A 24,026-nucleotide genomic window follows, 5' to 3' on the forward strand; every position below is an offset into this window, starting at 1 on the left:
GGGCCTGCGGCTGAGCCGCCCCAGCCCTCTTCCCGGGCCCTGCACCCACCCAAGCTGCTGCTTTCGGTCCCAGCCTCAGTGCCCGACATCTCTGTGCTGTTGCAGTCCAGAGGCCGGTCATCCACCCGCTGTCCAGTCCGAGCAACAGGTTCTGCGTCACCAGCCTGGACCCCGACACGCTGCCTGCTGTCACCACACTCCTCATGGATGTGATGTTCTACTCCAGTGGGTAGGGCTGCCTCGGGCGTGAGGGGCCGCGGGGTGGGCTGGGGGAAGGCACGGCTCTGCCAGGAGCTCGTCTGAGGTGGGGAGACACAGACTTGCCCTGGAGCTAGTCTGATGGGGGAGATACAGGCCTGCACCGGAGCTAGTCTGAGTGGGGAGACAGGGACCTGCCCCAGAACTAGTCTGATGGGGGAGACACAGACCCACTGCAGAGTTAGTCTGAGGGGAGAGACGTGGACCCGCCCCAGAGCTAGTCTGAGCAGGGAGACACCAACCCACCTGGAGCTAATCTGACGGGGGGAGACACGGACCTGCCCCAGAGCTAGTCCGAGGGGGGAAACAGCTCTACCTAAAACTCCAGTCTGAGGGGAGAGACATCCTACCCTGGGAACACCATAGTTTGGTGAAGCTCCAAGGACACATTGGGAGCTGTAACAAACTCTCCACTCCCCACTGAGCTCCAAGGACAGGCCCAGTCTGTTGTGGAGCGGAGAACCCAGATTTTTTCATTTGGTGAATGACAGGCGTTGCGTCACTTCCTCAGTGGATTTTGTAAAGCTTAGGCCAACGCCAGGTGGGGCAGGGCAGGGCAGGGTCCAGCATGCTGACGGTCACCCCAGCCTGTGCCCTGAGGTGCGGGCAGACCCCGGAAGGGGCCCAGCAGCCTGTGCGGGGGGGTCGGCCAGCCCTCCAGCACTGCAAAGCGTAGCACCCGCCTCTGTGAATGTGGTGAAATCATCCCCATTGCATTGCGAGCAGGATGAGAAGGACCCTGGCCCAGGGTTGCCCAGGTGGCATCAAAGCCTGGGCAGGGCCCAGTTTCCCTGGGCAGGTGGGCAGGCGCCTCAAGGGCTCCATCCTTACCAGCTCCCCCCAACCCCCAGAGTGAAGGACCCCATGGCTGCCGGGGATGACTGCGGCCACATCCGCTTCTTCTCCTTCTCCCTCATTGAGGGCTACATCTCCCTGGTGATGGACGTGCAGACGCAGCAGAGGTGAGCCAGGCCCTGGGGTGGACGCTCAATCCAGGGTGGGCCCCAAGGTCTGGGGGGAGTCTGTGATGGGCCCATCACCCACTTTGTCTTTTTTTTTTTTTTTTTTTTTTCTTTTTTTTTTTTTTTTTTGAGACGGAGTTTCACTCATGTTACCCAGGCTGGAGTGCGATGGCGCGATCTCGGCTCACCGCAACCTCCGCCTCCTGGGTTCAGGCAATTCTCCTGCCTCAGCCTCCTGAGTAGCTGGGATTACAGACATGCACCACCATGCCCAGCTAATTTTTTGTATTTTTAGTAGAGACGGGGTTTCACCATGTTGACCAGGACGGTCTCGATCTCTTGACCTCGTGATCCACCCGCCTCGGCCTCCCAAAGTGCTGGGATTACAGGCTTGAGCCACCGCGCCTGGCTTTTTTTTTTTTTTTTTTTTATATTTTTTTTGAAACAGTCTCAGTCTGTCACCCAGGCTGAGTGTAGTGACGCAGTCTCAGCTCATGCAACCTCCGCCTTCCGGGTTCATGCAGTTCTCCTGCCTCAGCCTCCCGAGTAGTGGGGATCATAGGTTCCCGCCACCATGCCCACTGATTTTTGCGCATTTAGTAGAAACAGGGCTTCACTATGTTTGCCAGGCTGGTTTCAAACTCCTGACCTCAAGGGATCCGCCCGCCTCGGCCTCCCAAAGTGAGGGTTACAGATGTGAGCCACTGCACCTGGCCCTCGTTTTTATTTCTGTTGAGACAGGATCTCACTGTGTCGCCCAGGCTGGAGTGCCGTGGTGCAGTCTTGGCTCACTGCAGCCTCTGCCTCCGCGGTTCAGGCGATCCGTGTGCCTCAGCCTCCTGAGTAGCTGGGACTACAGACTCGTGCCATCACACCTGATTTTTGTATTTTCATTTTTTTATTTTTAATTTTTTTTTTTTTTTGAGACAGGGTCTCACTGTCACCCAGGCTGGAGTACAGTGACATGATCTCAGCTCACTGCAGCCCCCACCTCCTGGGTTCAAGTGATTCTCCCGCCTTAGCCTCCTGAGTAGCTGGGACTACAGGCACACACCACCATACCTGGTGTGTTTATATATATATATATATTTTGTAGAAACAGAGTTTTACCATGTTGGCCAGGCTGGTCTTGAACTCCTGACCTCAGGTGATTCACCCACCTCGGCCTCCCAAAGTGCTGGGATTACAGGCGTGAGCCACTGTGCCCAACCACTTTGTCTCTAATAAACCCTCACTGTCGCCCTTCATCATAAGTGAGCCAGCTCCTCAGCTCAAAGAGGGGCAGGGGTTGTCCAAGGTCCACGGTGAGGGGGTGGCAAGGTGGGAATTCGAACCACGGCCCCAGTGCTATTTGTCCCTCAGCTTCTGCCCTGGACCTGGGAAGAAGTGTCCAGACTAGCCTTAGCAAGGGGCCCAGGGGTCTTGTTCCAAACCCCAGACTGATATCACCCTCCCCATCTGCCTCCCCGCAAGACAAGGAGGCTTTGGGGCGAATGGGTCCAGGGTGTCCGGAGGGGATGGTCCTTGTGGGCCCTTAGCTCTGGCCCACCCACCCATCCGCCCGGCCAGCCCCCTGCCTCCCTCTGGCTGATGCACCAGCACGCCAAGGAGGGAGCGCAGTTCACATCAGCCTCGGGGATTCTTCTCTCACCCCCTTTGAAGGTTTCCTAGTAACTTGCTGTTCACAAGCGCATCCGGAGAGCTCTGGAAGATGGTGCGGATTGGAGGACAGCCCCTGGGATTTGGTGAGCCCTCGGGGGGACTGCATGGGGGGAGGGGAGCTGGCATTGCCGGGCCCACTCACACACATTGACCTCGGTGACAGCCCCTGCTGGGGGTACAGATGAGACTGAGGTTTGTGGAGCCCAAAGTTTCGGTTGCTCCCCAGTGTGCGGCAGGTGCACACAGGCCTCTTGAGGACGGGAGGAGCAGGCCTCAATCAGAGTGATTTTGTTTTGTCGCCTCTTGAAAATTAATACATTGCTTATTATTAGAAAATTAAACAGCTGCACGAAGTGGCTCATGTTTGTTATCCTAGCACTTTGGGAGGCCTAGGTGGGAGGATCCCTTGAACCCAGGAGTTTTATACCAGCCTAGGAAACATAGCAAGGCCCTGTCTCTACAAAAAAAAAATTTAAAATTAGCTGGGCATGGTGGCAGGCATCTGTAATCCCAGCTACTCAGGAGGCTGAGACAGGAGGATTACTTGAGCCCAAGAGTTCAAGGCTGCAGTGAGCCATGATCACGCCATTGTACTCCAACCCGGGCGACAGAGCAAATCCTCATCTCTAACAATAAGGAGGCCAGGCGTGGTGGCTCGTGCCTGTAACCCAGCACTTTGGGAGGCCGAGGTGGGTGGATCACCTGAGGTCAGGAGTACGAGACCAGCCTAGCCAATATAGTGAGACCCCATCTCTACTAATCATACAAAAAATTAGCCAGGCATTGTGGCTTGCGCCTGTAATCCCAGGTACTTGGGAGGCTGAGACAGGAGAATCGCCTGAACCCAGGAGGCAGAGGTTGTAGCGGCAGTGAGCCAAGATTGTGCCACTGCCCTCCAGCCTGGGCAACAGAGCAAGACTCCATCTCAAATAATAATAATTTAATTTAAAAAGAAAGAATAAATTGGGCTGTGATAAAAGTTAAGGAGAAAAAACATCACTCCTAGTTCCACAGTTCAAAGAGAATACCTGTTGGCAATTTTTTAAAGTATTTTCTTCACATAAGTACGTGTAATCGTCAGACAGAAGTGTCTTCTCATAAGTATCTGTAATTGTCAGAGAGTCTGACACCCACCACGTTACCCCTAAGTACTTCTCCTTTTCCATCCTGGGAAGAAACACTTTTTCCTGTACAACCGCAGGATTCCACGGGAGAATATTTTTAGTCATTCCCTAAGACTCAGTCTTGCCTCTGTTTCCACAATTGTCCAGACAGTGTCTTTGGTGGATAGCATTTTTTTTTTTTGAGACAGGATCTTGCTCTGTCACTCAGGCTGGAGTGCAGTGGCACAGTCTTAGCTCACTGCAGCCTTCGCCCCCTGGGCTCAAGTGATTCTCCTGCCTCAGCCTCCAGAGTAGCTTGGATTACAGGCGTAAGCCACCGCACCCAGCCAAGGTGCCACACTTTTTATTTATTTATTTTTATTTATTTATTTATTTTTTTTGAGACGGAGTTTCGCTCTTGTTACCCAGGCTGGAGTGCAATGGCGCGATCTCGGCTCACCGCAACCTCCGCCTCCTGGGTTCAGGCAATTCTCCTGCCTCAGCCTCCTGAGTAGCTGGGATTACAAGCACGCGCCACCATGCCCAGCTAATGTTTTGTATTTTCAGTAGAGACAGGGTTTCACCATGTTGACCAGGATGGTCTCGATCTCTTGACCTCGTGATCCACCCGCCTCGGCCTCCCAAAGTGCTGGGATTACAGGCTTGAGCCACCGCGCCCAGCCCCAGGCGCCACACTTTTAAACAGCCAGATCTCATGACAACTTAACTGTCACAAGAACAGTACCAAGAGGATGGTGCTAAACCATTTATGAGCAATCCACCCCCACGGCCAAGTCACCTCCCACCAGGCCCCACCTCCAAGACTTCAGATTACAATTGGAAGATTCAGACAGCAGCACAGAGCCAGCCTGCATCGCCCGCCAGCGACCAGAGACGGCTCTTGGCTGGGGGACATCCAGGTTAAGCCTTCAAGAGAAATGGCGAGTGGGAGGCCGGGTGCAGTGGGTCACGCCTGTCATCCCAGCATTTTGGGAGGCTGAGGCAGGTAGGTCACTTGAGGTCAGGAGTTCGAGACCAGCCTGGCCAACAAGGTGAAACCCCCTCTCTACTAATAATACAAACAAATGAGCCGGGCGTGGTGGTGGTACACGCCTGTCATTTCAGCTATTCAGGAGGCTGAGGCCCGAGGATCCCTTGAACCTGGGAGGTGGAGGTTGCAGTGAGGTGAGATCACACCAGTGCACTCCGGCCTGGGCAATGGAGCGAGACTCCGTCTCAAAAATAGAAGCAGGGTGGCGGATGGGAATTCTCTAGGAGCATGGTGGGTGCAGGGTAGGCATTGCCCACAGAGGGTGGAGGCTGAAGAGCCACAGAGGCAAGGGTAGCCAGGTGACGCAGAGGCTAAGGACGTTCTCCCCTGTCCCTAGATGAGTGTGGCATCGTGGCCCAGATCTCAGAGCCCTTGGCTGCTGCAGACATCCCAGCCTACTACATCAGTACTTTCAAGTTTGACCATGCACTGGTGAGTGTCCAAACCCAGATTCCCCTGGGGCAGGGCCGGAGGGGGGCAGCGGGTTCCTGGGCTGACTGACAGGTGTCTCCTTCCTCCCCCACCCCGCCCCCTGAGCAGGTCCCAGAAGAGAACATCAACGGTGTCATCAGTGCCCTGAAGGTCAGCCAAGCAGAGAAGCACTAGGAGGGTCTCTTCTGCCCCTCCCCGCTGCCGCCCGGCCCAGCCCCAACCCCGAAGATTGATCTTGCAGTATTTCTCTACAGACTGGAAAATCGGCCCTGGGGACCCCGAGGAAGGGGCCTCTCCGGGAGACTCCCTCGATTGCCAATCCCTCCAGGCCAGGGGCCCACACCAAGGCCTCCTCATGCCCTCCCGCCTTCCCAGAGCCCCCCAGCCCTCCAGAGGACAGCCTGCCTCTTCCCCACTTCCCCACCCCAGAAAATGCTTTCGGAGGCCCAGGGGGCTGTGAGCTGATCCGCCTTCTCATTCAGCCTCGCCCACGGCCAGGGGCAGATGCGGAGGGAAGCTGGTCCCTCCAACGAGCCAGCCGTGTACCAGCTGTCATGTCACCTTGCAGGGCTGGGGCTGGCGGGGTGGGGTGGAGTCTGGGGCACCCGGGAGAGTTTTGGGGGCGAGTACTGTGGTCGCTGGTCTCTGGTCCGTCAGCTCAGGGCTGGTCCCCTCCAAGTGGAGGCCAGCACTACCCCCTCAGGTCATCGGGGCTGGTGAGGCTCAGACGGGAACCCAGGTGGCATCCCCAAGCTGGGAAGGACCCAAACTCCCCCTGTACCTCGCCTGCCATTCACAGGGCCTGGGCCCGACTCCCAGCAAGACTGCCAAGAGGGCCCTGTCCAGACCCTCGCCCACAAACACCCAGTCCTTGGGGGAGGAGGGAGGGTCCCAGGAGACCCACCAGCCTGGAGCACCAGCTCCTGTCCCCTCAGCTCTCCCTGGACCCGCCTTGGGCAGGCAGAGCCTCAGTTTCCCCCAGCAGGGATATCCCTGGCTTTTTGGGCCTGGGATTTCTTAGGTGGTGTCCCACCTCCCCAACAGATGACTAGACCAGCATAGGACTCCCCGCCTCCCTCTCCTGCCCCCAACTCGCCTGCCCACCCCTTGGTCGGGGGCTGTGGCATTCCTAAGTACTTGACCCAGGAGGCAGCTTAACTGAGCCTTAACAGAGAAAACCATACCTTGTTTTAGTTTTTTATTTAATGTGTTTGCACCAGGCTGCTGTTGGCGGTAGTTTCTGTTTGAGGGGGTAGGTAAGACCGATTTGAGTTGCGTCGAGGGGGCCTGGAGGCTCTGTGTCACTAGGCTGGTCCTCTGGGGCTCCAGGGATAGGCATGAGAGTCGGGAGATGTCACCCAAGCCTTGGCCCTTTCTTCTGAAGGGAAGCTGAGAGCAGACATCTACAAGAGGCTGGAGCTGCTGTCACCCCACATGGGACCTCCCAACCAGCTGTGGCTCTTGCTGAGCACCAGAGGCGGTGAGGGGACCCTAGGGCCATGGGGAAGAGACAGCAGGGTGACGGGCCAGCTGGGTGGTCACGACCAGGAGGCACGGGGTTAGCTGTGGCGTCCCTTCCATTGATTGGGGTGGCTTTCTGAGTGAGCAAGGTCCAAGGGCCTCTGTGGCTTTGGCTCCGACAGTCAAGTTGTGATGTTTCTTTTTTCTGAGATGGTGCCTCACTCTGTCACCAAGGCTGGAGTGCAGTGACACGATCTTGGCTCTCTGCAACCTCCACCTCCCAGGTTCAAGTGATTCTCCTGCCCCAGCCTCCCGAGTAGCTGGGAATACATAACACGTACCACCATGCCTGGCCAGTTTTTGTATTTTTAATAGAGACAGAGTTTTGTCACGTTGCTCAGGCGATCCGACCGCCTTGGCCTCCCAAAGTGCTAGGAATACAGGCGCGAGCCACAGCACCCGGCCGAGTTGTGCTGTTTCTGAGAAGGTCAGAGGAGAAGGAATAGTTTCTAAACCTGGCAAAGTGCCCCCCGCTTCTGTGAGCCGAGTGGGACCCTCTGAGCCCCAGAAGCCCACTACATCAATTAGAAACCCACTTTTTTTTTTTTTTTTAAGTTAATTCATTTTGCACAAAACTTCAAAACAAAACTTGTACATTGCTGGTCCCAAAAGGGAGGCGGCCAGGTGGGGCAGGCCTGCGGTGGAAGCCCTGAGTCCCCTTTCTGACCTTGCAAGGCCTTGATTTTCCTTTCTGTCATTTCCCCCTGACAATGTCACTTCTCTGCCTTTCCTTCCCGCCGTGCAAGTGTGTCGGCCCCATGACCCCAGCGTCCTGTGTCCCCCAGCTAGACTTCCTAGGACGTATCTATTGTACACACCTATAAATACCTGTGTTTTATGTTGATAGAGATATATACTGTAAATAGCATATATACTTGAGCAATATATATGTTAATATATACTGTGTGAGCAGTCTGTGGACACAGCCCCCCGCTGTGTGTGCCCACGTGTGTGGGTGTGGTGGCCTCCGCCCCGCGCCGTCTGCCACGCACGCGGGCACGTTGGAGTCACCATATATTTTTAATTCAAGTATATATAGGCAATACGATTATTACAGAAGCCGGGGGGTTCCCACAGACCTGACTTGAGAGATCAAAGCCAGCCACTCAGAGCATGGGACATGGGACGTGGGGCAGGTGCCAAGAGCCCACTGTGACGTGAGTCATGCCTCCTGCACCCCACTTTCCCCAGCCACAGTCCTGGGTGCCCTTGATTTTTTGGGGGTGGATGTTGATCCCCAGGGAGGAATATTTGGAATTTCTTGCTTTTAATTGGAATGCCCCCTCTTGCCTGCCCCACCCGGCGGCCTCACCCCGAAGACCTGGGCTGGCCAGATGGCCCACGCTGCCTGCGTTCCGCCTCCGTGGGTGGCAGTTTTTACACAGGTGGCTTATCTGTTGTTTTTTTTTTGCGGGGGGTGGTGTTTGTTTTGGTAACCTGCAAGCTTAGAAATCTCAGGTTCTGCTCCCGGGGCTCCTCCTGGGGATTGGCCTCATGAAACAGAAAAGCAGGAGTAGTGGGCTGGGGCCAGGGTCTGGCTCTGCAGGGGTGGGGCCTGTTCCGGCCAGACCCGTGGGAGCTTTCCCCCAGGGACCCTACTCTGCGGTCCCGGGGGCCCCTTTAGTTTTTCTGCCCCCGTCCTGCTCACGTAAAGCTTGGTTGATCTTCTCGGCGTTCTGTGTACAGCGCAGTCTTGGTTTGGTCTCCACAGCTGTTCGGTGGGGTAGATGTGAGTGTGGTTTTTCCCAGCAGGGGTTGTCTGCCCTTGTATTCCAGCCATCTCCTGGTCTGCTGGGTGAGAGGGTCTCTCCAAGCCCCAGTCCCCACTAGGAGGGGTGTGTGTTTCTTGGAGGGGCTGCAAGCAGGACCCGTCTCCATCCGCAGCTGCATGGGGCTCCCTGCCTGACTGCCATCTGTGCCCCGGAGGAAATCCGAGGAGTGGGCCCGTTGTTTCGGCGTGGCAGATGGGGCAGGTGCCTGGCCGGGGAGGAAGGGAGCTCTCTATGATATGGATTTTTTCTCTTTAGATGGGAGTCTTTTTCTGTCACCCAGGCTGGAAGGCAGTAATGGCATGATCTCAGCTCACTGCAACCTCCACCTCCTGGGTTCAAGAAAGTCTCCTGCCTCAGCCTCCCAAGTAAGGGGGATTACAGGTGACCGTCACCACACTCAGCTAATTTTGGTATTTTTAGTAGAGACAGGTTTCACCATGTTGGCCAGGCTGGTCTTGAACTCGTGATCTCAAGTGATCTGCCTACCTCAGCCTCCCAAAGTGCTGGGATTACAGGTGTGAGCCACCACACCAGGCCTCATGTGGAATGTCTAGGAGCAAGCAGGTGGTCCCGGGCTGCCAGGTGGGCTCCTGGAGTGTGTGTCTTGGCCCCTGTGTGGTTCTCCAGTAAGAAAACCCCAGACAGTCTCAAACCCTCTCTCCCCTGCACTCCAAGGACAGTGGGAGCTGAAGGATGGGGAGGGACAGAGAGTGACCACCCCTCCCCAACACTGATAAGTTCTGTCTCGTCATGGGGCTCCCCTGGTTCCCAAGACACCTGTTTCTCCTCAGCCCCTCATCCTAACCCAGCAAAGATGGGCATTACCAACTCTGCACCTCCTTCCTCCATGGGCATCTCTAGAACCCCCCGGGCACTGCCCACGCCACCATCCTCAGCCCAGGGCATGCATTCGAGCCGAGAGGCTTGCAGCCCTCACTCCAGTAGCCTGCCCTCCCCAAGATTCAGGGGGAGCCCAGAGCCTCACCCTAAACCACCAGCATACTCACCTCCAGGCACCAGGCTGCTGGTGGGAAAGGAAGGAGCTGGGCAATCAGAGGCTCCCAGCGCAGCCGCCTGAAGCAGCGTAGCCACGGTGACTTTTTTTTTAGCAGGAGGAGGTTTGGTCTGGAGGGGCTTGCTCCTCCGAGGTGACAGAAGATACCCTGAAGGTCAGGAGAGAAGACAGGGAGGGCCAGGCCCCCGTGAAAGCCCAGGGCACTATTTTCCTGGTGATCTTCAGAGGTGAACCCCGGCCAGCTCCCACCGGCCCCCTCCTCCTGGCTGCATTTTCCAGGGAGACCTTTGGGAGTCCTAAGACCACTCTGGGCCCCTTTCTGAGCCCTGAGTTCTGGTTGTGGGGACAACCAGGGCTTTTGCAGCCCCAGCTAAGAGAGGGGGCTTCAGGGCAAGAGTAGCCCAACCCTGCAGTGAGGGGATTTTTTTTTTCTTTTTTTTTTGAGATGGAGTCTCGCCCTGTCACCCAGGGTGGAGGGCAGTGGAGTGATCTCAGCTCACTGCAATCTCCACCTCCTGGGTTCAAGCGCTTCTCCTCCAACAGCCTCCCAAGTAGCTGGGATTACAAGCGTGAGCCACCATCCTTGGCTAATTTTTGTATTTTTAGTAAAGACAGGGTTTCTCCATATTGGGCAGGCTGGTCTCGAACTCCTGACCTCAGGTGATCCACCCACCTTGGCCTCCCAAAGTGCTGGGATTACAGGCGTGAGCCACTGCGCCCAGCCAGTGGGGGTATTTTTGATGCCACTTCCTGAGTAAAGCACTTTGCATGGGGATGGGAAGAAGAACCCCCGTTCTCAACCCACTCCGAGCAGGGCCTGGAGCAGTGGAGATGGTGGTTGGTGTAATAGGCGGAGCCTGAGTGAGGCCGGTGGGCTTCTCAACATGAAAAAGACATTGGCTTTGGGTACTATGGTGAGGGAGGGGATTACGCTTGGTGGGGGCCCATTCAAAGGAGACTGGGCTCAGTGGCTCACACCTGTAATCCCAGCACTTTGGGAGGCCAAGGCGGGAGGATCCATTGAGGCTAGGAGTTCAAGACCAATCTGACCACATAGCAAGACCCCACCTCTACCAAAAAAAAAAAAAAAAAACAGGCTGCCATGGAAGGAAGGAAGCCAGCCAGCAGCGGCCTGCTGCAGAGGCAGGAGCCTGAGGCCTGGGCCATGGCATCCAGGCACAGCCTGGTGGCCAAGAGAGCTTGTGGCTATCGTTACAAGGGAAGAGGAAGTATGGAGATGGGAAGTGCCGGGCAGCTTCTGTGCTGGGAGTCGGGACACAGGCCTGGGCGTGTTTATGCACACGTATGTGCTTGTATGTGGGTGTGTTCATACACTAATATTAGTGTGTGCGCGCGCAGGTGAGCAGAGCCCGTACCTGAGGTGGGACTGGCTCCTGGAGTATTTTGAGTTCTCAGAAGCAGTCTTGCTCTCGGGCCCCGAGTACAGAGATGATCAGGTGAGTGGAGGCAGGACTGGAATGCAGGCCCTGGCTCCAGGGCAAAGGGTGGGGCGTCTCTGGTAGGATGGCCTCACCCCACTTGTCAGAACTACTCTGGAGGGGGGCAAAGGTGTCAGGAACAGTTTGGCTGAGCATTTCTGGCTCAGGGTTTTTCATGAGGTTGCTGTTGTCTGAAATCAGCTAAGGATTGGAGGACGCACTGCCAAGTTAGGCCTGGCTGTAGGCAGGAGGCCTCAGTCCTTCTCCAGGTGGGCCAACCCACGGGGCTGCTTGAGTGTCCTCACAATATGGCGCCCGGCTTCCCCCGCCAGAGCAAGAGATTCAAGGGCCCAGGGTAGAAGCCGAAGTGTTAATTTTATCCCGAGCCTCAGAATTCACACGCAGTTGCCTCCACCATGCTCTGGTGTGATACAGCCCAGCTCTGATTGGAAGGGGCTGGGCCTGCCCATGCTGACTCTTCAAAGGCATCCCATCCTGAAGGTGGTGTTCCCAGGGAGAGCTTTTGGGGGCCGGCGCTCCCTCACCTACTGGGGTTCATTCTGGAAGAGGGTCCAGAAGAATTGGAGACCCCTGCCCCTCAACTTTGGAGGTGGCAGGGTGAACAGCAGGCCAAGTTCAGGGCCTGAGACAGGCCAAGGCCAGTGCAGTTTCCCCCCCGCACTGCCTTAGTTCACCTGTATTCAGAAGACGGGTCTGGGAAGAGTTGAGCAGAGTTCCCTCTAAAAGAGTAGGGAGCTGATAACAATCCCAAGCCCTCCTCTTAATGCCAAAATCATTTCCGTTATCCTGAGATGGGGTGAGTGGATGGATAGTGTACTGAGGGGCCTCTGCCCTGCCCGGAGCCCCCATCAAAGGGGAGCGCAGGGGACTTCCTGCCCACGGCCCCCTCTGGCCCTCGCCTGGCATGCCCGGGTCACCAGCAGCAGCAGTGGTGTTTCAGTGGTCCCAAGATCTGGGGGAAGGGGAGAACCCGCCATCTTATCCCTACCCCCTGGGGCCTTCACGCTTATTTTCTTGTTGAAGAAACACAAAACCCTCGAGATTCATGTACTGTATGTTGGAGAGAAAAAAATACCTAATGTTCCCCCAAAAAAGACAGTATATTTTGTACTTTGTAAAGTGTTAATTAAAATGGAAAACGATGCTGGCTGGTGGCTGTCTGGTTTTGTGTGGACCTAGCCAGAGACTGGCCTTATCTCTTTCTCCTCCATGCTGTGATTGGGGGAACACAGGCCAGGGGCTAGAGGGGGTAAAAAAAAACACCCAGAATCTGAGGAAGGGCCCCCAGAGCCACAGGAGTTGTATTAGTTACATGGTGCTATGTAACAAGTTGCCCCAAAACTTAGCAGCTTGTTAAACATGATCATTATTTATAGATCACATTTTCTGTGGGTCAGGAATTCAGGAAGTTTGGCTGAGCGATTCTGGCTCAGAGGCACTCATGAGGTTGCCATTGTCTGAAATCTTAGCTAAGGATTGGAGAATGCGCTTCTAAGTTACACCTTGCTGTAGGCAGGAGGCCTCAGTCCTTCTCCAGGTGGGCCAACCCACGGGGCTGCTTGAGTGTCCTCACAATATGGAGCCCGGCTTCCCCCAGAGCAAGAGATTCAAGGGCCCAGGTTAGAAACTGAAGTGTTGTTTTTATCCCTAGCCTCAGAATTCCCGTGCAGTTGCCTCTGTCGTGCTCTCTGGTGTGACACAGCCCAGCTCTGAGTTGACATGAAAGGGAGCTATATAAGTGTGTGGAAACCAGCAGATAAAGATGACTGGGACCATCTTGGAGACCAGCTACTATGCCCAGCATCTCCACCCAGATCTTGGGCAGAGGCAGGCCTGGGAGTTGGGGGCAGTCAGTGGAAGGAGTTGGACGGGCCTTTCTGATGGCAGGTGAAGGTCAGGGGCTGGTTGCCTGGCCGAAGGGTGTCTACCCCAAACCTAGAGCCCTGCCGTGGACATTGCAGCTCCAGGAAGGTTCCAGAAGCCCAAGAGCCGATACCTCCAGATTAGATATCCTGCGAGCAGGAGAAGAGGGCACCATGCTTCTGGCTCCTGCCCCTCTTGATACAAGGGGTGCTGGATCTGCACCAGCAAGAAAAAGGTGAGCTTAAGACCAGCAGGTTCTAGACCTGACACCCTCCCCTTCTCCTCTCTGAGATTTTGCATGGGGGCAGGTGTGAGCCAGGCAGCGCTGAAGACCCATACCTGCCCTGGGCACCACCAACCCCCGCCCCCACCCTGCCTCACCTTGGCCCACAGGAAAAGAGAACCGAGACGGAGTGAAAACAGAAGCTGAAAGACAGGGCCTGGTGGCTCACGCCTCTAATCCCAGCACTTTGGGAGGTCAAGGAGGGCAGATCCTCTGAGGTTGGTGTTCGAGACCAGCCTGACCAACATGGAGAAATGCTTTTCTATACTAAAAACACAAAAAAATTAGGTGTGGTGGCGCATGCCTGTAATCCCAGCTACTTGGGAGGCTAAGAAAGGAAATCGCTTGAACCAAGGAGGCGGAGGTTGCAGTGAGCCGAGATCGTGCCACTGCACTCCAGCCTAGGCAACAAGACACTCTGTCTCAAAAATATATATATAATTTTCCTCTTGGAATGCATATCAACTGCCGGAGTTGTGGACCCCGCTACCACCATTAGACTGAGACTATCCAGCCTGAGGCCCCGAGGAGGAGACTCAAACGGGGCCTCTTTTAGACTGGCATGGCTTCACATGCTGTACTCTGGTCTCCTGGCATTCAGCTGCCACCTGCTACCAGAGCAAGAGCCAGATGCTTCCCCAGCAAGACAGCGCCTCCTGGTTGGAAGTGACAACAGCATCTAGGTCTATCCTTTTATTTTTTTGAGAGAGTCTCACTTGGTTACCCAGGCAGGACTGCAATGGCATGATCTCCACTCACTGCAGCCTCCACCTCCCAGGTTCAAGCGATTCTCCTGCCTCGGCCTCCCGAGTAGCTGGGATTACAGGCGCCTGCCACCACACCCGGCTAATTTTTGTATTTTTAGTAGAGACGGGGTTTCTCCATGTTGGTCAGGCTGGTCTGAAACTCCCGACTCGTTATCTGCCCACCCCAGCCTCCCAAAGTACTGAGATTACGGGTGTAAGCCACTGCGCCCGGCCTGTATTTTTACTTCATTTATTTATTTTTTTGAGCCTGAGTCTTGCTCTGTCACCCAGGCTGGAGTGCAGTCGTGCTAACATGGTTCACTGCAACCTCCACCTCCCGTGTGTGCACGTGCGTGTGTGTGCACACACACACTCCTATCAGTGTTCATTCCTACTCCATGGGCAGGGGCAGGAGTGCTTAGATGGGCAGATGGGCAGGGGCAGGAGTGCCTAGATGGGCAGACAGACTAGCTGGGGGAGGATGGACAACAGCCCAGGAGCTGGCACTAACTGGATCAGAGCCGTGGGTAATCTGGTTACTGCATCCTGGGATGCTGCAGTGGCTAGACTGGCGCCCACCGGGGGGCCCTCGGAGGAGCTGAGAACGTGGCTGCATGTCAAGGGAGGATCCCTGGGAGACAGCTCACTGAGACTTGTGAAGTCGCCTGTGACGATGGTAGATGACATCCTGCCTCTGAGGGGACACCCAGTCTCAGGCGAGCAACGCCACTCCCCAAGGTCAAAGGGCAGAGCAGGGCAGGGAAGCAATTCTCCTGCTTAAGCCTCCGGAGTAGCTGGGATTACAGACAGGTGCCACCACGTCTGGCTAATTTTTGTGTTTTTAGTAGAGATGAGGTTTCACCATGTTACTCAGGCTGGTCTCGAACTCTTGACCTCAGGAGATCCACCCAGCTTGGCCTCCCAAAGTGCTGGGATTACAGACGTGAGCCACCAGGCCAGGCCTCCCATAATAGTTTAAGCAGACCCCACGGCCGTCCAGGCGAAGGCCAGGCCCTCTGCAGATGCTGGCACCAGGTGGAAGGCGGGAGAAACGTGGGACCTTCATAGGTGCATCCTGAGTTTCAGTCCTGGCCCAGGCACGGTGCTGGGCACTGAGCCTCGGACTGCAACCTGCTGGGTCATGCCGGAGCATTCGCTTCATGGCATAAGTGTCAGGATTTGACTTTGTCACGCAGAACACAGTCAGCGCATAAGTATTTCCTGAATTAATGAAAATGTGGGGTGACCACACGTTCAAGAAACAAGTCCCGACGGCATTCTATGGAGGCTGACAACCTGACCTTTTATTAGCTGTGAAGGGTTTTCATGCCAGTGAGAGTCATTGCTTCCCTGAGATCATCAGTGTGGCATGGTGGTCTGCATGTCTGCAGGGACAAAGGGTATGGAAAACCAGGGCCCACAACCGCTGCAAACTGTCCGAGGGAGATGGGGGTGGCCTCCTTGCAGCTCACAAGCTGGGCACACTATGTCTTCTACCAGGGTGCATCTCTGACCTTGGCTACTGGCCCCATCAGAGAGAAAGGGACAGTCTGCGTATACAGAGGATGGCCTGGGGGCACACGGGGTTGGCACAAGCCTCTCTCCACTAAAGCGAGAGGAGACGGGAGCTTGCAAACACTGACTTCACAGGAACACGATGATGCAGCCTAGCAACTGAGCTAATGGCATAGCAGGGTTTCTATGGACGTGTGTCAAATGCTGGGAGTGGGGGGCACGCTGGGGGGAGAGAGGACAGACGCTGACACAGGCACAGGTGACAAGTGGGGAGAGGGCCTGGTCCACGGCAGAAGAGCTCCCACAGAGGGCACAGCCAAGCAGCCTGCTAGACAAAACAGACAAACCCAAGGACGTCCCTTCTTCTACACTGGGTGCTATGTCCAAAGTCAAGATCATTACTGAGGCTGGGCGCCCTGGTTCACCCCTGTAATCCTAGCACTTTGGGAGGCCGAGGTGGGCAGATCACTGGAGGTCAGGAGTTCGAGACCAGCCTGGCCAACATAGCAAAACTCCGTCTCTACTAAAAATACAAAAATTACCCGGGCATGGTAATGCATGCCTGTAGTCCCAGCTACTCGGGAGGCAGAGACAGGAGAATCATTGGAACCTGCGAGGTGGAGGTTGCAGTGAGCCAAGATCTCGCCACCGCACTCCAGCCTGGGCAACTGGGCGAGGCTCTGTCTCAAACAAAAGATTGTTACTAGATCTGTATCTTGGTTGCCATTAGGGTGGGAGGATTAAAAACCCACCTTCTCCAGAGACCCTCCCTCCTCCATCCTCACCTGCCATCCTGAACCCTGCCGGGTGTGACCTGGACCTGACTTCCAGGGGCACTTGCTGTCTATAAATCAGTACGCGCTTTGCGGCTTGAGTTTCACTGAGGTCGGATTACCCTGCTTCACTGCAGGGGCGACGTTAGACCCGGTCCCGGTGAGAGTTTCAGGAAGGAAAACTGACACACCGTTTTCAATTTCTATTTCAAGTTTATGAGAGAACTTGGCTGTAATAAACCTAAGAAAGGGTTCAAAGCCCAGGTGAAGGGCCCCTCCCCTAGATATCTGAGAGGCTGGTTCTCATGGCCGCAGGTCACAGCAAGGACACCGCCGGCTGGATGACCATTCCACTTTAAAGTGCAGCCCTGATGGCCGGGCGCGTGGTTCACGCCTGTCATCCCAGCACTTTGGGAGGCCAAGGTGAGCGGATCACCTGAGGTCAGCAGTTCAAGACCAGCGTGACCAACATGGTGAAACCCCGTCTCTACTAAAAATACAAAAATTAGCCGGGCGTGGTCACAGGTGCCTGTAACTCCAGCTACTCAGGAGGCTGAGGTAGGAGAATCGCTTGAACCCAGGAGGTAGAGGTTGCAGTGAGCCAAGATTTTGCCACTGCATTCCAGTCTAGGCAACAGAGTGAGATTCCGTCTCAAAAGTAATAATAAAATAAAAATTAATTAACAAAGTACAGCCCTCCCAAGATCTCATTCCCTCTTCCTGCTCTCTCTCCACTGCCCACAGAACCATTTAACATGCTGCTTCTCATTTTCCCACCTCCCTAGAATGCTGAGTTCCAGGGTGCGGGGATTTGTGTCAACACGTGCCCCAGCATGACGACCGTACCGGGCATGGAAGGGACACAGGACAAGTATCTGTTGAGTGAATGCATCAAAGGACTGGGATAAAGGCAGACAGGGCACGGGAGTCCAGCCTGTGACATGAGTACAAGGTATTTTCTCTCAGCTGAACTATGGGAGTAGAATCTGTTCAGCAAATATTCATCAGGTACAGCCGGGCGCAGTGGCTCACGCCTGTAATCACAGCACTTTGTGGGGCTGAAGCAGGTGGATCATCTGAGGTCAGTTCAAGACCAGCCTGGCCAACATGGCAAAACCCCATCTCTACTAAAAATACAAAAATAAAAAAAAAAAAAACAATTAGCCAGGCATGGTGGTGCAGACCTGTAGTCCCAGCTACTGAGGAGGCTGAGGCAGGAGAATAGTGGGAACCCAGGGGCGGAGGTTGCAGTGAGCCGAGATCGCATCACTGCACTCCAGCCTGCACGACAGAGTGAGTGAGACTCTGTCTCAAAAATAAAGAAAAAAGAAAAAGAGAATAAGAAAATATTTGTTAAGTAGGACTGTCTTATTTTTCAACTCAGCATGGTAGCTCACACCTATAATCCTAACACTTTGGGAGGCCCAGGCAGGAGGATGGCTTGAGGCCAGGGGTTTGAGACCAGCCTAAGCAACATAGTACGACCCTGTCTCTATAAAAAAAATAATAATGAAAAGACCTCATCTCTATAAAAAAGTAATAACAAAAAGGTATTTTTCACTGGCTTCAGCCTCTGTATCAAAAGGCTTGCTATATTGTAAAAGCAAAACTCTAAATGATCAAGATTTTAAGATGACCTCTTCAGATCTTAAAAACCAAAAGGCAGAAAATAGACTTTATTCCAGACAGATTTGTCAAAGACGTTTTTAAAGGGAAAGGCAAGTCAGGCTACTAAATCGAACGTTTCTGGGTCTCCCCCCCTCCCCGAGCCTGGCACTGCAGCCAAGCCTCGGCGGGGGTGCGGGGGCCCTCGGCCCACAGGAACTTGGCCTCGATTCTCTTCCTGAGGGGCTTCTCAACTTTTCCGAGCCAGGCAGTGAGCGGAGTGGGAGGCTGGGGCTGGCGCCTGCGGGGAGCTCCAGATGGAATCCCAGGCCACGGTGCTTCTGGTGCCCCCCAGTGAGCTTGTGGTGTGGCCAGCGGCCAGGAAGGGCCACGAGCAGGGTGGCTTGAATGAAAACCACAGGCTGAGGCCAGCCGGGCTCCCTTGCCGAAAGCGGGTTTCAGTCCGAGGCACATGCATTGGCCTTGGCCAGACGCAAACTGAGAGACCACCGCGACAGAGGAGGACCTCCCAAGCTCCACGTTCAGGCAAAGCTTCCCTAAGATGGACTTCTCAGGCCAGACGTGGCGCCAGACACCGCCGCATGCTACCTGGAGAGAGCAGGTACGTGCTGGCCACAGCGGCCCACCAACGGCCACCGTTCCGTGCCGAGTTCCACAGGCCTCACCCGCAGCTGGAAAGGGACCCTGCCCCGGATCCTCCTGGTAGGTACCCGCTAAGGGATTCAGGAGAGCGCGTCACAGTGCAGGCAGGGTACTGATCTGCCACTGCCAAAAACCCCGGGGGGCTGGCCACGCGCTGGCCTCTGCCAAGCAATGCCAGTGGTTCCCCGGCCGGGGCCGCCCAAGCAGGTGAGGGAGGAGGTTTAGATGAATGACTTGGCCAGGGTCACCATGTGGTCCACACCACACGCCACATCCACGGGCTCCCCAGGCATCGTCACCTGAAAAATAAGACCCAGCATACCATGAGCGAGAGCGGCGCACCCGCAGGAAGCTGGCACTGGCACTGGCCACGCTGGCCCTGCCTCTCAGTAAGAGACGCCTCTCCAGCCGTGGCTCCCTCCACTCTGGAAGTGGGGGCGCTTACGCCTCCTCAGCAGGTCCACCAGGGCAACCGTGTGTGGCCACAAGGACAAGGCCACCCCTACTCCCTCCAGTCAACAGCAGCCATCGCCATCCATCAGCCTGAGAGGCCAGGCTGGGCAGGAACACAGGCCTGTGCGCACCCTCAATGGGCACGCCCCACAGGGGCTGCTCCCTCTGACCCTAACGCCACCAGGCTCATGCCTCCAGGCCAGGTATTCAAGCTCCCTCCTGGGAGCCACTGCTATGGCTCACTGAGAAGCTCCAGGGGCCGGGCACTATGGCTCACACCCGTAATCTCAGCACTTTGGGAGGCTGAGGCAGGCAGATCACTTGAGGTGAGAAGTTCAAGACCAGCCAGGTGTGGTGGTGTGTGCCTATAATCCCAGCTACTCAGGAGGCTGAGGTGGGAAAATCGCCTGAACCTGGGAGGTGGAGGCTGCAGTGAGCCGAGACTGCACCACTGCACTCCAGCCTGGGTGACAAAGCGAGACTCCATCTCAAAGAAAAGGCTCCAGAAACCCTTTCTCTTGCCTTGCAGGTCCAGTCTGGGAACCAGGCCCCACTGGCCCAGCATCTCCAATCATTTTACCCATCATCCCCAGCTCCAGTCACAGGCAGGCTGGGTCCCAAGCTCCCACCAAGGAGTGGCTGTGTCTCCAAGGCCCTTGCCAGGAGCCCTGACCACACTGCCTGTCTGGGCTGACAACATGGCCTCCGAGGACAGCCCAAGCCTCAAGGGAGCAAGAAGCAGCCATGGAGGCTCTAGCCTGTTTGAAGGATGCCCACTGTTCGATCGCCTCGCCATGAAAACAGACACCCCAACAGCTCCAGGTATGCCCAGGGCCATGGCCAAGCCAGCTATCCAGGAAAGAGCCCCTGACTTTCTCTTTCTTGTTTATTATGACTAGACAGTCCATTCACATAGCTGCAAGATAAAAGGACATACCGTAAAAAAGAAGAAAAAAGTATCAAATGTCTTTTATGCTGGGCACAGTGGCTCACACCTGTAATCCCAGCACTTTGGGAGGCCAAGGCAGGTGGATCACCTGAGGTCAGGAGTTCAAGACCAGCCTGGCCAACATGGTGAAACCCTGTCTCTACTAAAAATACAAAAATTAGCCAGGCGTGGTGGCGCATGCCTATAACCCCAGCTATTTGGGAGGCTGAGGCAGGAGAATCACTTGAAGGGAGGTGGAGGTTGCAGTGAGCTGAGATCGCACCACTGCACTCCAGCCTGGGCGACAGAGCAAGACTCTGTCTCAAAAAACAAAAAAAAAAAAAATCTTTTATTACCACCCCTATCACCAGCTGCCCCAGTCCTCACCTGCCTTTGAACTGGAAACTACTTTGAACAGATTTCTTATTAACTTTCCAGAGGTTTGTTTTGTTTTTAAGAGGCAGGGTCTCACTTTGTTGCCCAGGCTGGAGTACAGAGACACCGTCACAGCTCACTGCAACCCTGAACTCCTGGGCTCAAGTCATCCTCCCACCTCAGCCTCCCAAGTAGCTAGGACTACAGCAGTGCACCACCGTGCTCAGCTTATTTGTGTATTTTTTGTAGAGACAGGGTCTTGCTATGTTCCCCAGGCTGGTCTCGAACTCCTGGGCTCAAGTGATTTTCCTGCCTCAGCCTCCCGGAGTCCTGGGAATCCAGGTGTGACCCACAGGCCTGGCCTTCCAGAGATTCTTTATGTAGAGAAGCAGACAGGCAGCTCTTCCTTTCTTGAGTGCTAACTGCCAAGAAAGGGCGCTGCCTGGCTCGGCCCAAAGACCCCTGCCAGGATGCTGGCACTTGATCTACTGACCAGATCTGAATTCAACCACCCTCCCTGGGTGGCAGCACGCGGCCAGGCGGTGTGACAGCTGGAAAGGGGATCTGTCACAGTCCGTGGAGTTTACCGAGCTTAAGAGGGAAAACGCCTAATCCAGATGGCGTGGCCTTAAAAGCAGAGAGGCAGCAGGCGCCGACCCCGGAGCTTTGAGCCTACGCTCGGGAGACAAGACCATTATGGACTCCTGGCGGCAGGCAGATGGATGCTGGAGACCAAGCCATGCTGTCCTCCCCCCACCCTGTCCCCAAACAAATGAATGTCTTTAGCAGAACCTATTACAGAAATCACTAAACAAACAAGAACGGGGCCCAGTCCATCGCAAAGGCACGTCTATGCAGACACCCTGCCAGGCTAGCGGGGAAGAAAACAGGCTGCCTGGGCCCCCTCTTAGCAACCTCCCCAGCCATTAGGGAGCACTTTATTTGCCTTTCCCGGGAAAGCGCGCCTCCCCACTCACCCGCCGCACTTAAGCCCCCAGGTCCTCGTTCCCCCAGGGCTCCAGCCATTCAAGCCCAAAGCAGAGGAAGCCAGACGGTGTCTGCGTGGGCAGCAAGGGCCCGGCTCCTGGGAGCCCTCCCTGGGGAGCAGCAGGAGGCCCCCCCCCCGAGGTTCCAGCTCCCCCTGGTGGACAATCTCACACAGTCTCTGAACTGAGTCCAAGAGGAGACTGCCCTCAGCCACGTTTTATTTTTGTCCTAGGCAAGGTTAAATGGCGTTTTTCTTCTAAGCCAATTTACACTCACAACTCCGCTGCTGAGGGAAACAGCTCCAAAACCCAGCACCGCATTTAGCCTCAGTGCCTCTCTTAAAAGTCTCAACAGAATCCATTTAGGAACATCCCTATCCACAATTACAAGTTCCTAAAACAAACGCCCACCACGTGAAAGACGGGGGTGCAGGAAGGAGGTCCTTCCTGGAGACAAGAGAACCCGGGAAAGGGAGATTGCCCAGGCGCCCAGCTCTGCAGCTCAGAGGCCACCAGTTTTTTTTTTTTTTGATAGAGTCTCGCTCTGTTGCCCAGAGGCTGGAGTATGGTGGCGAAATCTTGGCTCACTGCAACTTCCGCCTCCCCGGTTCAAGTGATTCTCCTGCCTCAGCCTCCCAAGTAGCTGGGATTACAGGTGCCTGCCACCATGCCCAGCTAATTTTTTGTATTTTTAGTAGAGGTGAGGTTTCACCATGTTGGCCAGCCTGGTCTTGAACTCCCGACCTCAAGTGATCCGCCCACCTTGGCCCCCCAAAGTGCTGAGATTACAGACGTGAGCCACCGCACCCAGCCTGAACATAGTTGTTTTAAAGAATAAAGCTCAGCTAGGCATGGTGGCGCACTCCTGTAATTCCAACACTTTGGAAAGCCAAGGTGGGAAGACCACTTGAGGCCGGAAGTTTGAAACCAGCGTGGGCAACACAGCTGACCCCAGCTCTTAAATAATAAAATAAAATAAAAAATAATATAAATAATAAAATAAGCTGGGTGTGATGGCACATGCCTGTAATCTCAGCTATTCTGGAGGCTGAAACAAGAGGATCACTTGAGCCCAGGAGGTTGAGATCAACATATAAGATGCTGTCTCTTAAAAAAAAAAATTATCAGGCCAGGCGCGGTGGCTCAAGCCTGTAATCCCAGCACTTTGGGAGGCCGAGGCGGGTGGATCACGAGATCAAGAGATCGAGACCATCCTGGTCAACATGGTGAAACCCCGTCTCTACTAAAAATACAAAAAATTAGCTGGGCATGGTGGCGCGTGCCTGTAATCCCAGCTACTCAGGAGGCTGAGGCAGGAGGATTGCCTGAACCCAGGAGGCGGAGGTTGCGGTGAGCCGAGATCGCGCCATTGCACTCCAGCCTGGGTAACAAGAGTGAAACTCCGTCTCAAAAAAAAAAAAAAAGAAAAAATTATCTGGGTATGGCGGCACATGCCCGTCATCCCATCCCACATTCCCGTTACTTGGGGCTGAGGCGGGAGAATCACTTGAGCCTGGGAGACAGAGGTTGCAGGGAACTGTGATCACACCACTGAACTCCAGCCTGGGTGACAGCAAGACCCTGTCTTAAAAAAACAAAGAAAATAAAAATCACCTATAATTTTTTTTAATGAGACAACAGAAGGGACTGGACCCTCTCACCCCTAATCCAAATAGGACAAGGGTCGAGGCCACTCCCCTGCACAATGCTTAGGGGCTCCCTGAATGTGCAAGAGGCACGACAATGGCTTGCCACCAAATGCAGCCATCATGGGGACAGGCTGGTATGCCCTTTTCCTGACAGCACAAATGTGTTTAAAATGCAGGCCAGGCGCAGTGGCTCATGCCTGTAATCCCAGCACTTTGGGAGGCTGAGGCAGGCAGACTGCTTGAGGCCAGAAGTTTGAGACCAGCCTGGGCAACAGAGCAAGACCCGCATCTCTGGTGTATGCCTGTGGTCCCAGCTGTTCAGGAGGCTGAGGGGGGAGGATCACCTGAGCCCAGGGAGGTCCAGCCTGCAGTGAGCTGTGATCACATCACTGCAATCCAGCCTGGGCGACAGAGTGAGACCCTGTCTCGTAAAAGGCGAAAACAAAAAAAACAAAGCAAAAGTCTCCATTTCACCTTGCTTTCTCAGGGCCTCGACCCATGGTCTTGAATGAAGGAATCTGAGCCTGCTGAATCCACGGGGAACCAAGAGAAGCAGCAATCAAGGAAAGAGCCAAGAGAAACTGTCCCTGTGACACCCAAGTGCGCCAGAACACAGTGCTGTGGGTTTGCGACATATAGACCCTTTTTTTTTAAAAAAAACTATACGTTTCTGGCTGGGCACGGTGGCTCACAACTGTAATCCCAGCACTTTGGGAGGCCAAGGGAGGCGGATCACTTGAGGTCAGGAGTTCAAGACCAGCCTGGCCAACATGGTGAAACCTCGTCTCTACTAAAAAATACAAAAATTAGCCAGGCATGATGGCACGTGCCTGTAATCCCAGCTACTCGGGAGGCTGAGGATACTCAAGCAGGAGAATCGCTTGAACCTGGGAAGTATAGGTTGCAGTGAGCCAAGATCGTGCCATTGCACTCCAGCCTGGGTGGTAAGAG

At 54.9% G+C, this 24,026-nt stretch overlaps 2 protein-coding genes and 1 long non-coding RNA gene across 3 annotated transcripts in view; 2 read left to right on the forward strand and 1 right to left on the reverse strand.

The window, feature by feature from the left end:
• CASTOR2 (cytosolic arginine sensor for mTORC1 subunit 2) overlaps nucleotides 1–7,204 on the forward strand; it is a 59,354-nt gene extending 52,150 nt beyond the window's left edge. Inside the window, exons 5-9 of the mRNA XM_032254909.1 lie at nucleotides 106–229; nucleotides 1,110–1,220; nucleotides 2,883–2,965; nucleotides 5,374–5,468; nucleotides 5,577–7,204. Of these exons, the coding sequence (XP_032110800.1) occupies nucleotides 106–229; nucleotides 1,110–1,220; nucleotides 2,883–2,965; nucleotides 5,374–5,468; nucleotides 5,577–5,642 (479 nt within the window). The 3' untranslated portion in view covers nucleotides 5,643–7,204. The remainder of the gene's footprint in view (nucleotides 1–105; nucleotides 230–1,109; nucleotides 1,221–2,882; nucleotides 2,966–5,373; nucleotides 5,469–5,576) is intronic.
• Nucleotides 7,205–17,018: 9,814 nt separating this feature from the next.
• LOC116534526 lies at nucleotides 17,019–23,723 on the forward strand. Its single transcript, XR_004261769.1, has 2 exons — nucleotides 17,019–17,368; nucleotides 23,563–23,723. It is a non-coding gene; the product is annotated as an uncharacterized LOC116534526 (long non-coding RNA).
• RCC1L (RCC1 like) overlaps nucleotides 18,057–24,026 on the reverse strand; it is a 30,318-nt gene continuing 24,348 nt past the window's right edge. Inside the window, exon 11 of the mRNA XM_032254911.1 lies at nucleotides 18,057–18,983. Within this exon, the coding sequence (XP_032110802.1) occupies nucleotides 18,906–18,983 (78 nt within the window). The 3' untranslated portion in view covers nucleotides 18,057–18,905. The remainder of the gene's footprint in view (nucleotides 18,984–24,026) is intronic.

The sequence above is a fragment of the Sapajus apella genome, unplaced genomic scaffold (assembly GCF_009761245.1).
Source record: "Sapajus apella isolate SASKATOON/1434 unplaced genomic scaffold, GSC_monkey_1.0 scaffold88, whole genome shotgun sequence".
NCBI lineage: Eukaryota > Metazoa > Chordata > Mammalia > Primates > Cebidae > Sapajus > Sapajus apella.